This window comes from Heterodontus francisci, chromosome 30 (assembly GCF_036365525.1).
Source record: "Heterodontus francisci isolate sHetFra1 chromosome 30, sHetFra1.hap1, whole genome shotgun sequence".
Classification (NCBI taxonomy): Eukaryota; Metazoa; Chordata; class Chondrichthyes; order Heterodontiformes; family Heterodontidae; genus Heterodontus; species Heterodontus francisci.
Genome location: NC_090400.1, coordinates 36,789,401 through 36,804,322, shown reverse-complemented (window position 1 = coordinate 36,804,322; position 14,922 = coordinate 36,789,401). Strand labels below are relative to the sequence as shown.

The 14,922-nt window shown below is 44.2% G+C and overlaps 1 protein-coding gene across 1 annotated transcript in view; it reads right to left on the bottom strand.

Annotated features, from left to right (window-relative positions):
* pitpnm3 (PITPNM family member 3) overlaps positions 1-14,922 on the bottom strand; it is a 493,326-nt gene that overhangs the window by 116,175 nt on the left and 362,229 nt on the right. The window contains exon 10 of the mRNA XM_068010378.1: positions 8,740-8,910. Coding sequence (XP_067866479.1) covers positions 8,740-8,910 — 171 coding nt within the window. The remainder of the gene's footprint in view (positions 1-8,739; positions 8,911-14,922) is intronic.

Sequence of the window (14,922 nt, the reverse complement as noted above, 5' to 3'; positions counted from 1 at the left end):
TTCCACTGGCACACGAAATTAACAAGGTAGTTGGCATGGATCTAAAAGTAAGGGACAAAGACTGAAATATTTTCATTCTACATTTTGTAGACTTGGCGACTAGATTTAGTCTTTTTACAACAATACTAGTAAAGCCAAAAGGGTTATTATAGATAAAATCACGGAGAAATGGATAGACACCAGACTTGGGACACCAGCGAAGTTCTTGACTGATAATGGATAGGAATTTGACAATGACGAGTTCAGAGACATGTGTGGAAACATGAACATCATGGTCATGAATACCGCAGCTGAAAGTCCAATAGACTCTGTGAAAGAAATTATGTGGTGATCCATGAAATGCTCCATAGAATTTTAGCTGATCAAGCTGTCTGCAAGTTGACACCTGCCCTGGCATGGAAGCTTCATGCAAAGCATTCACTCCAGATGGTTGGAGTATATAGTCCCTGTCAAGTAGTCTGGGGCGAAATTCCAATTTGCCTTCTGTTCTGTGTAATAGTCCTCCTGCTCTAGAAGGTACAACAGTTAGTTCCACCTTTACTGTACATTTGAATATTTTACATTCAGGGAGATCAGCTTTCATCAAGACATAGGTCTCAGACAAAATGTGGAGAGTTCTGAGGCAACATATAAGACCATCTGAGACAGAATTTAATTCAGGAAATTTGATATTATGAAAGAGAGGGTCATAGGGAATGGAAAGGTCCTGGTATGGTAATAGGTCAGGATGGTAAGACGGTACTTATCAAGCATGGCAATCAAACTATTAAGGTTCATTCCTTATGATTAATCAGAATTAATTTTAAAAATCTCAGACTCTGAGCAGCTGACAGAAGTAAACAAGGCACCTTGTACCTTAAATGCTCCTGTGTTTTTGTGATGAAGGTCCTGAGGAACAGTATTCAGCAGACCGGCTTGATAGTGATAATATCACACATGACATTGAGGTCAATTGACCAGAGTGGATACTCAGGTGACATATATTCCAAAGGGGTCTAGTGAACAGAGGGATGCGACAATTGTGGGACATGCTGGAAAAGCTACTGGCAAGTTTAAATATTCGTTCAGTGCTCAGGATGATGGCCAAGAAATGAGGTCCATGGACTGGAAGAATGGGGTGAAAGAGTGGAGAGTAACAAAGTGCAGTACAAGTACTGATAGTAAGCCCGGAAGAGACTCTTGCATCAGAAAATGATCATATATCAGAGAAAACGCGTCTGAAAATGCAAGAGGAAGATCTCGCAATAGTAGTCCCAACACACATAAAAGTGCAAGTAGACACCATAGCTTGAATAGATTAGGCAATGAGATAAAGGCCACAGAAGAGTCTCAGAACAGAATTAGAAAAATTCTTCATGATCATGATTTTTTGGTGGTTGCCAATAAACTTGAAAATAAACTAATAATGGAAACAAAACAAAGGGAATTAGATAGTTTGGAGTTTATTCTGAGGTACCTATTAAGGGGCACGCTGATTTGTCACATAGGTTGATTTGTACTGAAAAAGTCCTGGCAGATGGGACTTATAAGACTAAATTGAGGCAGCGACTGGATGAGACAAATGTTAGCGTGGATTCTCCCACAGCTAGAAAAGTAATCTTGCTGCAATTGTATAGAGCCCTGGTGAGACTGCACCTGGAGTTTTGTGGACAGTTTTGGTTTCCTCATCTAAGGAAAAATATACTTGCCATAGAGGGATTGCAATGGAGGTTCACCAGACTAATCTCTAGGATGGCCGGATTGTCTTATGTGGAGAGATTGAGGAAACTGGGCCTGTATTCTTTAGAGTTTCGAAGAATGAGAGGTGATTGCATTGAAACTTACAAACTTCTCACAGGGCATGAGAGGGTAGATGTGGATAGCATGTTTCCCCTGTCTGGTGAGACTAGAACAAGGGGACATAGTCTCAGAATAAGGGGTAGGCCATTTAAAACTGAGATGGGGAGGAATTTCTTCACTCAGAGGTCGGTGAATCTTTGGAATTCTCTACCCTAGAGGGCTGTGGAAGCTCAATTATTGAGTATGTTCAAGACAGAAATTGATAGATACCTGGATACAAATGATATCAAGGGATTTAGTTTAGAGATACAGCACTGAAACAGGCCCTTCAGCCCACCGAGTCTGTGCCGACCATCAACCACCCATTTATACTAATCCTACACTAATCCCATATTCCTACCACATCCCCACCTGTCCCTATATTTCCCTACCACCTACCTATACTAGGGGCAATTTATAATGGCCAATTTACCTACCAACCTGCAAGTCTTTTGGCTTGTGGGAGGAAACCGGAGCACCCGGAGAAAACCCACGCAGACACAGGGAGAACTTGCAAACTCCACACAGGCAGTTCCCAGAATTGAACCCGGGTCGCTGGAGCTGTGAGGCTGCAGTGCTAACCACTGCACCACTGTGCCGCCCTAAAGATAAGGAGATAACATGGGAAAGTAGCGTTGAGGTAGATGATCAGCCATGATATAACTGAATGGCAAGCAGGCTCGATGGGCTGAATGGCCTACTCCTGCCCCTATGTTCCTATGAAAATCTTTTTGGCTCTTTTGGGCACATATTCATGGCAGTGTAGATCAACTGACATAAAAACCACACTATTGCAGGGTGATATTTTTCACAAAAAACTGTTTCTGAAACCACCCAAAGAGACAGCAGATGCAGAGGGAAAACTATGGAAACTAAATAAATGCCTCTATGGCCTGAATGATGTTTGCAGGGTGTGGTATTTCTCGGTGAGATTTACTTTGCTGAAAATAGGTTGTGTTCAACTAAAAACAGGTCCTGCAATCTTTTATTGGTATAAATGAAAGTTTTCAGGCATCTTCATGATGCATGTTGATGATTTCTTGTGGGGTGACACTGCAGAATTTGATAAATGTATTATCAATAAGATCAGAGTAGAATTTAAAATTGGGAGTCAGGCTTGTGGAGCTTTAAAAAATATTAGTTTAGATATTAAGCAGAGTAGGTCTAGAATAACTATAAATCAACAAACCTATTCAGAGAGTGTTACTCCCATCCAGGTTAATTGTGTTAGGTCATCACAGAAAGATGATATTATATGTAAAGCAGAGACTGAGAAATTGTGAATCTTGATTGGTTAGTTGAACTGGTTGGGTACTCAGACTAAACTGGATGCTAGTTTTAATGTGTTGGAGTTAAGCACTACAATGAAGGACGAAGGACCCTAAAGTCAAGAATGTTTTAAGGGCAAATATAACATTAGTGACATTAAATTTAGAGAATGCATACTTAGGTTTCCATCCTTGGGTGATCCAAAGAACATGAAACTAGCCATTTTTAGCAATGCTTCACATGCTAATCTTCCTGATGGATATTCGAGTGCAGCAGGTTTCATAATATTTCTTATGGGTGAAAATGAGAAATGTTGTCCATTAGCTTGTGAAGCTAAGAAAATAAAAAAAGTTGTTGACGTACTTTGGCAGCTGAAGCACTGGCTCATTGTCTATGGGATTCTAATTGTCAACAACTTTAAATGAGATTCTGTACAAGGCATGTGCTGAAGATAGCATACCCATTGATTGTTAATGTAGATAATCATTCATTGTGAGATAGTGTACACCCTACGAAAAGTATGAGTGAGAAAAGGTTACAGATTGACCTTGCTGGCTTGAAACAAATGTTGGAGAGAAAGGAAACCTCTAAATTTAAATGGGTGCATGAAAGTCATCAACTATCTGATCATTTTACAAAAAGAAATGCATGTCGTGCTTTGTACAGAATGTAGAGGTTTTTGATTTAATTTGTTTTGATATTTTGGTTCGACATAAAAACTCTCATTTTTATTTAAAGAGAGAGAAGGGAATCTGTCAATTATATATTTGTGTTTAATCAGATGGGCATTAACTGGAAATTCCCATGTGGCGCTATAAATAGACAAAAACTGAAACTGTGATTGTTGGGTTAGGAGGCACATGCTTGTAATGTGTAACTCTGTAAATAAATGCTTATGAAAGTGTGTAAGGATTGACTCCAGTTATATCCTTCACCAATTGTATTTCTGGAATATAACAGAAGCAAATTTAATAGTATCTTTCAAAAGGAAATTGAACATACAGTTGAAAAGGAAAAAACGCAGGGCTATGGGGAAAGAACATGGAAGTTGTACTAATTGGACAGCTCTTCCAAATAGCTCACACAGGCATGATGGACCAAATGGCCTCCTTATCTATGATATAAAATAACTGCTGTCTTGAAGCATATTAGTAAGCTGTGGCACAAGACTGGCAGGCATTGAGAACATACTGAATTTTACTCTTGAAGAATATGACCTTATCTTAGACTTTAGCCCACAGGCTGCTCCAGCCACAGTTGTGTTCCACAGGCCAGTCATTTTATTTTGAAGATTTCAGCTAACATACTGTGGTACTGGATCAAAAACCAATATTATAGTTGAACACTGTCAAAACCAGTTACCCATCAGTCGCAGGCAAAGACTGAACTCCTCACTTACATTATAACCTTACAACACATTTCCAGCTACCTGTATATATCACTAAAATAATGGAACATTACATTTGAAAAGACAGATTGAAATTACAGGAGAGGCATTAAGGCTCATGGCTGACATTCTAGCGAGACCTCAGCATTAATTTGGCGGTTAAAGAATCCTGGACATTTTGTCACACACTGAATGTCCTTTCTGTACAAAGTAGGCGTGGTAGCAATATCTTTAAAAGAGCTGCATTTTCCTTTCAGCGCAGCATAGTTCAAATTTAGCCAGTATCAGGAATGGAAGTCTCATCTCACTCTTGGTTCCTGAGTATCCAAGATCAGGGGTGTCCAAGTTGTTGTGTTTGTGGCCTATGTAGCTGTGTGCCTATGGAGACATGGAGCCTCGGATGAGGGGCACATATAAAGGTTACATCCATGTTACTATCAATTTTCATATCTGTCATGCTACTGACACGAACAGATGTTAGTCTCCTGATTCAGAATTCAACTACCAATAAGGCAACAGCGCTAACATCAGCCCTTTCAAAACCTTCAGGTACACAAAATTCAAACAGGATAAGACAGCTAATAAGGAATATATTCGGAAGCAATTTTCTTCAACCACCACAAACAAACATGGGGTCAATTATCAAACGCTAGCGCCCAGTCCTTGCCTGATAAACGGACGGCTCCCAGTTGAAAATTGGAAGGATGTGGCAGGGGCGCCTCGGCTGCCCAAAGCCTGCCTGATGCAATTTTCATGCCAAGCACACACTCCGTCCATTTGTACCAGGTTTTGAGCGGCCTAACCAGTGGTCCTTAAAGGGACCCTGACCAATATTCCACCTTCCTACAAGCGGTGAGCTCCAATGGGGTAAAATAAAAACAAGAAATGCTGGAAATACTCAGCAGGTCTGGCAGCATTTGCGGAGAGAGAAGCAGAGTTAACGTTTCAGGTCAGTAACCCTTCTTCAGAACTGGCAAATATTAGAAATGTGAAAGGTTATAAGCAAGTAAAGCAGGGGTGGGGCAAGAGATAACAAAGGAGAAGGTGTAGATAGGACAAGGTCACAGAATTGCTCCATGACTTTTTGGTCAGCCAAGGCAAACAATATATTAATGGTGTGTTGAAAGACAAAGCACTAGTACAGATAGGGTGTTAACAGACTGAAAATTGAACAGCAGCAAGTACAAACATGAAAAAAAAGTGGGTAAGCAAACTGAACAAACAAAGATGAAATAAAATAAACCCACAAAAAAATTAAAAAGGAAAAATAAAATAACTAAAAATGAAAGTAAAATGGGGGGCCTCTCATGCTCTGAAATTATTGAACTCAATGTTCAGTCCAGCAGGCTGTAGCATGCCTAATCGGTAAATGAGATGCTGTTCCTCAAGCTTGCATTGATGTTCACTGGAACACTGCAGAAATCCCAGGACAGAGATGTGAGCATGAGAGCAGGGGGGGTGTGTTGAAATGGCAAGCAACCGGAGGCTCGGGGTCATGCTTGTGGACTGAGAGGAGGTGTTCCGCAAAGCGGTCACCCAGTCTGCGCTTGGTCTCCCCAATGTAGAGGAGACCACATTGTGAGCAGCGAATACAGTATACTACATTGAAAGAAGTACAAGTAAATCGCTGCTTCACCTGAAAGGAGTGTTTGGGGCCTGGGATAGTGAGGAGAGAGGAGGTAAATGGGCAGGTATTACACCTCCTGCGATTGCAGGGGAAGGTGCCATGGGAAGGGGACGAGATGGTGGGGGTAATGGAGGAGTGGACGGGGGTGTCGCGGAGGGAACGATCCCTTCGGAATGCTGACAGGGGAAGGGAGGGGTAGATGCATTTGGTAGTGGCATCACGCTGGAGGTGGTGGAAATGGCGGAGGACGATCCTTTGGATACGGACGCTGATGGGGTGGAAAGTGACGACAAGGGGATGCCTGTTGCAGTTCTGGGAGGGAGGGGAAGGGGGTGAGAGTAGAGGTGCAGGAAATGGGCCGGACACGATTGAGGGTCCTGTCCAATGGGGTGCCCATTTGCCACCCGTAGTTAGAGCCCCAAACCTGAAAATGGCTGAGGCCTCCTAATGAAGGCCTTAATCAGGGGCATGGCCAGCCTGCTGATTTCATGTCCATCTCAGGTGAATCGTCCCTTTCAGCCATTCATTTGCTCTTTATAGCACTGTGAAAATTAACTATCAAGTTTACTTGCCTAAGATTAGTAACTGCACTTCAAAAAGTAAGCCATTGGTTGGAAAGCACTTTGCGATGTGATGAGGTACTGCCCTCCATTATTTGTTCGACCATCATAATTTGAAAGTGACAACCATATTCTACTAGAAAGAAAAAGTTTGGGGGAGGGGAGTTTCACCCCCCAAAACAGTGGGTTTGATGCAATGGGAAGTAAAAATGTTAAAAGTTTCAAACAATACCCCAACCCACCCACCTCCTGTTTTAATAGAGGGACGTGGGACAGGCAACCAATCCACCATCTACAAGGCACAGGTCAGGAGTGTGATGGAATACTCTCCACTTGACTGGATGGGTGCAGCTCCAACAACACTCAAGAAGCTTGACACCATCCAGGACAAAGCAACCTGCTTGAGTGGCACCCCATCCATCATCTTAAACATTCACTCCCTCCACCACCGATGCACAGTAGCAGCAATGTGTACCATCTACAAGATACACTGCAGCAACAAACCAAGGCTCCTTAGCCAGCACTTTCTAAACCCACGACCTCTACCACCTACAAGGACAAGGGCAGCAGACACATGGGAACACCACCATCTGCAAGTTCCCCTCCAAGCTACACAGCATCCTGACTTGGAACTCTGTCGTCATTCCTTCACTGTCGCTGGGTCAAAATCCTGGAACTCCCTTCCTAACAGCACTGTGGGTGTACCTACCCCACATAAACTGCAGCGGTTCAAGAAGGCAGCTCATCACCACCTTCTCAAGAGCAATTAGGGATGGGCAATAAATGCTGGCCTAGCCAGTGACACCCACATCCCCCAAATGAATAAAAAGAAAATCCAGTCTCATGAGGAGGGTTGGTTGGTGAAATCTTTTCAAAGAGGCTCTCTGCCTCCATTTTTAACTACTGTCAGTTGGGTTTCCCTGGCCTCGGGAAACCTGGCAGGTAAAATGAAGCAGGAAAGGCTGGAGCCATCAGGGAAGTGCCTTTACAGAACTGCTTGGGTGCCAGGAGGAGCAGGAGTGTTTCCTCTGGGCCCAAAAAGATACCCTGCAATCCCCCTCCTGCCTCCACCTCAAGATCTGTCCCACCGTCCACTTTCACGATCTATGATCACCACATCCCTCCTCCCCAACCCCCAATCACTGACCCTTACAACCATGCTCTACCCAACCCCTCTCTGTGGCAATCAGGCTGGCCTTTGAGTGGGGAACCTAGGAAAGAAAAATCACACATGCCCTGGAGTTAAAACTCCACAGTATTCAGGGAAACTTGCACTTCTGGGTTTACCAACTATAACTCCTCCAACATACCCTTCTCCGAAACCTCACCCCAGAAAATATCAGAGCCTGTACCTGTCATAAACATCCTGCTTTGAAATGCAGCTGCTGTTGTGAAACATCGCAGCCATCTTGCACAAATCGCAATAAGACGAATGACGCTGCTGTTGTTGGTTGAGGGAAGAATACTGACCAGGTCACCGAGATGTTGTCTTGCTCTTTTTCAGAGATATAGGAGTTTTCATGTCCTTCTAAACTTACAGACAGATCCAGTTTAAAATTTCATCTAAAAGACGGCACCTCTGACAGTGAAGTACTCTCTCAGTACTGTATTGAAATCACAGTCCAGATGGTGCACTCAAGTTCTAGAGAGGAGCTTAAACTCACAACTTTTTGACTCAGAGACGACAATGCTTAAAACTGAGCCAAGCTGACATTCGACTGTCTTAGTGCAGTGGTTTTTAGATGCTGGTTAAAGCTGAAGTCTGACAGATATGTCTGGAACTTTCACACATTCAGAATATTTAGGTCCCGAGAGATTCAGATTAACAAAAGCCCACGAGTATAATTCATCTTGTATAAAATCTGTGACAATATTTTTGAAGGTAATTTTCTCTTCTTGAGTATTGAAGTTGAAACACATTCTAGATTCTAAACAAATCTAGGTTCCTAATACACTGTTTCTAAGTAAATTTAGAAAGCTCATTAAACTACTTTAAGCCCTCCAACTGCTAGCGGAATTGTTAGAGCCAGATTATAAATGATTATCCACATTCCACCCATGATACAGTAAAAACATACCTAGAAGAGCAGAATTTCCATCTCCCAAAGGGTATCGTTGGTACCTTGGAACAGAGAATGGAGCCAAGAGGTGGAACTTTTTCTCCAGCAGTGGTTCCAGTCGAGAGGCAGAGGGATCAGCTGAGTGGAAGAGGCTGTATACTTGGGTGCAAGCAGGCCGCAGGTGAGCCACTGGTAGAGAAAAAAGAAAGCCATGAAAGAACAGAAATAAGCAAAAATGACCATTCTTTTCAGTGAAACACTGTCTGGGAACACATATTGTGAATGGAAATTTTTCATTCAGGAATAAAAAAAACAAAATCATTTAATGTAAATCGCATAGCCACAGTCAAAGAAATGTAGTGTGACAACTGAAAACAGAAAATGAAAATGAAGAAGAGTGAATCAGACGAAGGAGCACAGACCTGTGCAAGGCTGCACATTAATGCAGGGCTGTGCAACTAAAGCAGGTCAATCTTAATATGTCATAGAGTCACAGAGTTATACAGCACACCAGCCCACCGTGTCCCCAAGCACTCTTATCAAAAACAAATACTGCTTATCTTTTTGGTGTGTATCATCCTTTCAATACTGACTTGCTGCATAGTTCATCAATATACGGGGCAGCTGCTTTGAAATATATTGAAAGAAAAGAGTTCACATGGAGGAGAATATTTGAGTCACACCGGTAATGAGATACCTTTGCCACCACTAGTGAATATTGGAAAATGCTGGTTTGCAATTTTCTGATATGTATTTGTGGCAGGTGAGTTGCTTAGATGTTGGTGAGAACCCAGAGAATGTAGCTTAATAATCTTGCATTCCATCAGTTTTTGAACAGTTACAGCAGAATATACAGTAAAAATAACACTGGCTTTTATTGTGCTGTGAAAGAGAAACATTGAGTTAGGTCTTTTTTTAAATAGGTTGGTGTTGAATTCTTTTTGCTTTTGCAATCTCTGTCACTTTCAGGGTAGGAACAGCAAGATTCCTGCTATGGAATGGGCTGGGAGTGCATGTAGGGTGGTACCTGTTGCTGTTTACATTCCTCCATCTTCCCAAGATGGGGTGTTGCCATGCAGTCCTACCCTGAATATCCAGCCAGGAACTTGCAAACCAATCCAACTAATAACTCAAATAGTCAGAACAGGAATTCACAATCAGTGTTTCTGGTTGAGAATTAAATGCCCCTCTACAAAGGTTCTGAGATACCATAAACCAGGGGTCACCAACACGTTGAATGCGAACTACTAGCAGCTCGCCAGCGGTGACTGGAACATGCACAGTACGGCCAGTGACTGGAAAATGTGCAGTGCGGCCGGTGACTGGAACAGGCGCACTGTGGGCGGTGACTGGAACAGGCGCACTGTGGGCGGTGACTGGAACAGGCACAGTGTGGCCGGTGACTGGAACAGGCGCACTGTGGGCAGTGACTGGAACAGGCGCACTGTGGGCAGTGACTGGAACAGGCGCACTGTGGGTGGTGACTGGAACAGGCGCACTGTGGGCGGTGACTGGAACAGGCACAGTGTGGCCGGTGACTGGAACAGGCGCACTGTGGGCGATGACTGGAACAGGCGCACTGTGGGCGGTGACTGGAACAGGCGCACTGTGGGCGGTGACTTGGACAGGCGCACTGTGGGCGGTGACTGGAAAAGGCGCACTGTGGGCGGTGACTTGGACAGGCGCACTGTGGGCGGTGACTTGGACAGGCGCACTGTGGGCGGTGACTGGAACAGGCGCACTGTGGGCGGTGACTGGAACAGGCGCACTGTGGGCGGTGACTGGAACAGGCGCACTGTGGGCGGTGACTTGGACAGGCGCACTGTGGGCGGTGACTTGGACAGGCGCACTGTGGGCGGTGACTGGAACAGGCGCACTGTGGGCGGTGACTGGAACAGGCGCACTGTGGGCGGTGACTGGAACAGGCGCACTGTGGGCGGTGACTGGAAAAGGCGCTCTGCAGGTGGTGGAGCTGGATGGTGGCAGTCGTGCCAGATCTGCAGCGGGCGAGAAACCACCAAGTGCAGGATACAAATGAAGCCAGCGGATGGGCAGGAAGGAATGGAGGTGGTGAGTGGGTGGGGTAGGCTTCATAAACACCGGTGTTGGCCTCAAACACACCCAATACGAATAAAAGCAAAATACTGCAGATGCTGGACATCTGAAATGAAAACAGAAACTGCTGGAAATAGCCAATGGGTCTGGCAGCATTTGTGGAGAGAGAAGCAGAGTTAATGTTTCAGGTCTGTGACCTTTCACGTTCTGATGAAAGGTCACTGACCTGAAATGTTAACTCTGTTTCTCTCTCCACAGATGCTGCCAGACTTGCTGAATTTTTGCTGCATTTTCTCCTTTTATTTCAGATTTCCAGCATCCGCAATATTTGCTTTTGTCTTATTGCGGGTGTTGCTCACAGAACTGAATCGAGAAACACAGCCAGTTTGTATCGGGATGGGTGTTGGATACAGAATTTGGTCCCTGGCCTCCTGTGTAGGTCTTTTTTGTTGCGTCAGTTTGAGCTGGAGTGCAGATGGAGGAAAAGCTGCTGGGTTTAACCCCAAGTGCTTTTGAGCCCATTCAGGCCCAACAATTTCCAATGTGAGACTGTTAAGGGAGGTAGATTCCAGGGGAGATGATGTTGCTAAACAGACACCAACCACTCAATGAAGCCAATGCTGGGCTTCTGGACACCAGGCCTGTATGCAGTGCCAACTATCACATTGAAATAAAGTTAAGATCAGTTTTCCTTCATATTAAATATACTATAATGTAATTATAATAGCTACATATTTAGTTTGCATTTATCTATCCATATTTTATCAATATGTTTAAGTGTCTCTTGATATTTTTTGTTTATCAGAAATAGCTCTCACTAAAGAAAAGGTTGGTGACCCCTGCCCTAAACCAACTGTGTCTGCAGCTGCAGGATAAGAAAAGCTTCTAATCCACAGATGTTGCATGATAGCCTTTAAGAGTGATACCTTTAAGATCTTAGTATGCTAATGAGCTAAGTACCAGGATGCAATCGTGTCAGATCTGCAGCGGGTGAGAAACCGCCAAGTGCAGGATAGAAATGAAGCCGGCGGATGGGCGGGAAGGAATGGAGATAGCGAGTGGGGGGGGGGGGGGGTGGGGGGGAGACTTCATAAACACTGGTGTAGGCCTCAAACACACCCAATAAGAATAAAAACAAAATACTGCAGATGCTGGATATCTGAAATGAAAACATACTTGGAGCCAAAATCATTCTGCAACTGTAACACCCAGAGTAAGGTTCTGTAAATAGTTTGCCCTGTACTGTAGATATTGGTTTAGCTGTAGTAAACCTTTGAGATCTTCAACCAAATGGACTCCATGCATCTCATTTATGTTGCATCAGAACACATTACATGATGGCAGCTGTGGTGAGAATACAAAGACTGAGGTTGAAGATGATGGTTAAAACAGCTCTGAAAATGACCTTTCCTACAAGGTGTGTGGTGCAAAAGGACTCTGGGCCCGCCTATGCAAGAAATCTGCTCCAAAGATGTGGCCAGAAGCTGCAGCAGGACACAAACAAACAGAAGACAGGTGCAGCAACAGGGCAACAGCAGCAAGGAGCGAGCTAGAGACCTGCGTAAACGCAAACCGATACACAAAGTTCACAGTGAAACAGACCTGAGACAAGACTCAATGAGGACTAATTCTCAGACAGAAGACCAACAGGCATTCCACAATGGGAACCTGACACATCATGTTGATGAAGTTAAACAACTGGAAACTTTCACCACTATTAACATCACGTGCCCAAAGAAAGCTGGCAAACGTACACTCAGGGTCCAGATTGACACCGGTCCTACGGCAAATATTCTACCAGTCCAAATACTCAAAGATATGTATCGGAGTCATTGGAAATCAGTGACACAACCGACAACTGCCAAGTTATTTGCATACAATGGGTCACCTATTCCTAGCAGTGGCACACTAACAATGAAATGCAGCTATGGCAGGTCAGCATGGAAACCACAAGTATTCTACCTTGTAGACATCAGCGGATCAGCAGTGGCAGGACCAGCAGCGTGTAAGGACCTCAACACCGTGACCATCCACGAGATCACCAAGGTACCCATTACAGCAGAAGAGACCAAGGGTATCCGCATTGAGTCAGTCCACAACCTACAACAAATGGGCCCGGACAGGTTTGATGCCATAGGAGATCTCAAAAGCGATGCCGTACTGCACCTCAGAGCGGATGCAATTCCGTCAATCGACCCTCCCAGAAAGTGCAGCGTGCACATACAGGAAAAGCTTAAGCGCGAGTTCGATGACATGGAACGCAATGGCATCATCAGTTACGTGCATCAACACACAGACTGGTGCAGCTCAATTACATGCGCGCTTAAGAAGGATGAAGCAATCAGAGTGTGTCTAGATCCAAGGCATCTAACCTCTCCCAAAAGAGATGCCCCCACAAGATTCCTAGAGGAATTGAATCCCAAGTTCACAGGAGCCAAATTCCAAGTTGGATGCTAAACATGGATATCGGTCAATACACCTAGCTAAGGAATCTCAAGGAGTCACCACCTTCAGAACACCATTTGGAAGATAATGCTTTCAGAGACTACCTTCAGCTTGTCTGTCAGTCAAGATCTGTTTCAGCAGCATACAGACATTATTATAGAAAACGTGCCAGGATGTATATGTATTGCTGATGATATTTCGGTAATGGGCAAAGCCAAAGAAGAGCATGATGGAAATCTTCATTCACTGATGGCAGTAGCTCATCATGAAGGGCTCATTTTTAACAGCAAGTAGTGCCAGGTGAACGTGAGTCAGATCAATTTCTTTGGCTCCATCTATTCAGGTTGCGGAATCCATCCCAACCCAGGCTAAGTCGAAGATGTATGGCATGTGCCTACCCCACAAGACAAGGAAGACCCCCAGAGATGTCTTGGATTATTCAACTTTTTGGTACCATACATCCAAATTCTTCTGACAAAGCATCATTGCTGAGAGCGCTCCTAAAGCTCATTTGTATGGCAGGCACAAACCACTGGAGATGATCTGGCACAAACCATTGACAAGCGCACCACCTCGACTACAGCAGCTCTTAGTGAAAGTACAGGGGTACGACTTCGACATCTGTTACAAACTGGATACCAAAATGGTCACCTCGGATATGCTGATTGGCAGATTGCCAAACCGGAGCAAGAATGAAGAAGTTCCACTGGATCTACAAGCAGACAGTATGGGCATTGAGGTGGAAAGTGTGCTCAAAATCGATTTATTGCATTTTAGTCAGCACAAATGTGACCAACCACAATCAGAGACAGCAAATGACCCACAACTGAAGGAACTGTGGAGAGTCATCATAGAAGGCTGGCCTTACACAGTAAAAGAGGTGCCAGAAGCCCTCAGATGTTTTTGGCCCGATGGAGATGAACTCGGTATCTTGAGAGGCATCACCTACAAGGGAAAACAAGTGATTGTGCCCAAAGCTCTCCAAGAGGATATCATGTTACAACTTCACCAAAGCCAAAGGGCATAGAGCGAACAAGACGACTGGCACAAGACACTGTTTACTGGCCAGGGATAAACAGTGACATCGAAAGGTCAGTGAGGATGTGAGAGGCATGCCAGAGCCACCAGCCACAATAATGTAAAGAACCTCCACACCTTCACGAGATTCCATCAATCCCTTGGTCCAAAATCACCACTGATCTATTTTCTGTTAATGCAGATGAGTTTATCTTGATCACTAATTATTTCTTCAAATTTCCAGTTGTCAGACTGGTAAAAGACACTTCAAGAGCAGTCGTCGCAGACACATTGAGTGCCATATTCAGTCTATCCGCTGCACCTAAAGAAATCATTTCAGATAATGGGCCACTGCATACAGGCAAATCTTTCAGGGATATGTGCACCAAATGGTGCGTAAATCATGTGATGTCCTCATCACATTACCCTAGATCTAACGGTCTCGTCGAGCAAATGTTTCGCATAGTCAAGTCATTTATCCTGAAGTGCAGGACAACAAAACGAGATTTTTGTGTTGCCATGGTCCACCTCAGAGCTACACCTAGGAATATCGGCCTATCTTCACAAGCAGAGATCATGTTTGTCAGACAAGCGTGGATGACTCTGCCAAGCCATTATCTGTCCAAATTCTCTGAGATGCAGGAGACACTGCTCGAAAAATAGGGGAGAATGAAGATGGTGCAT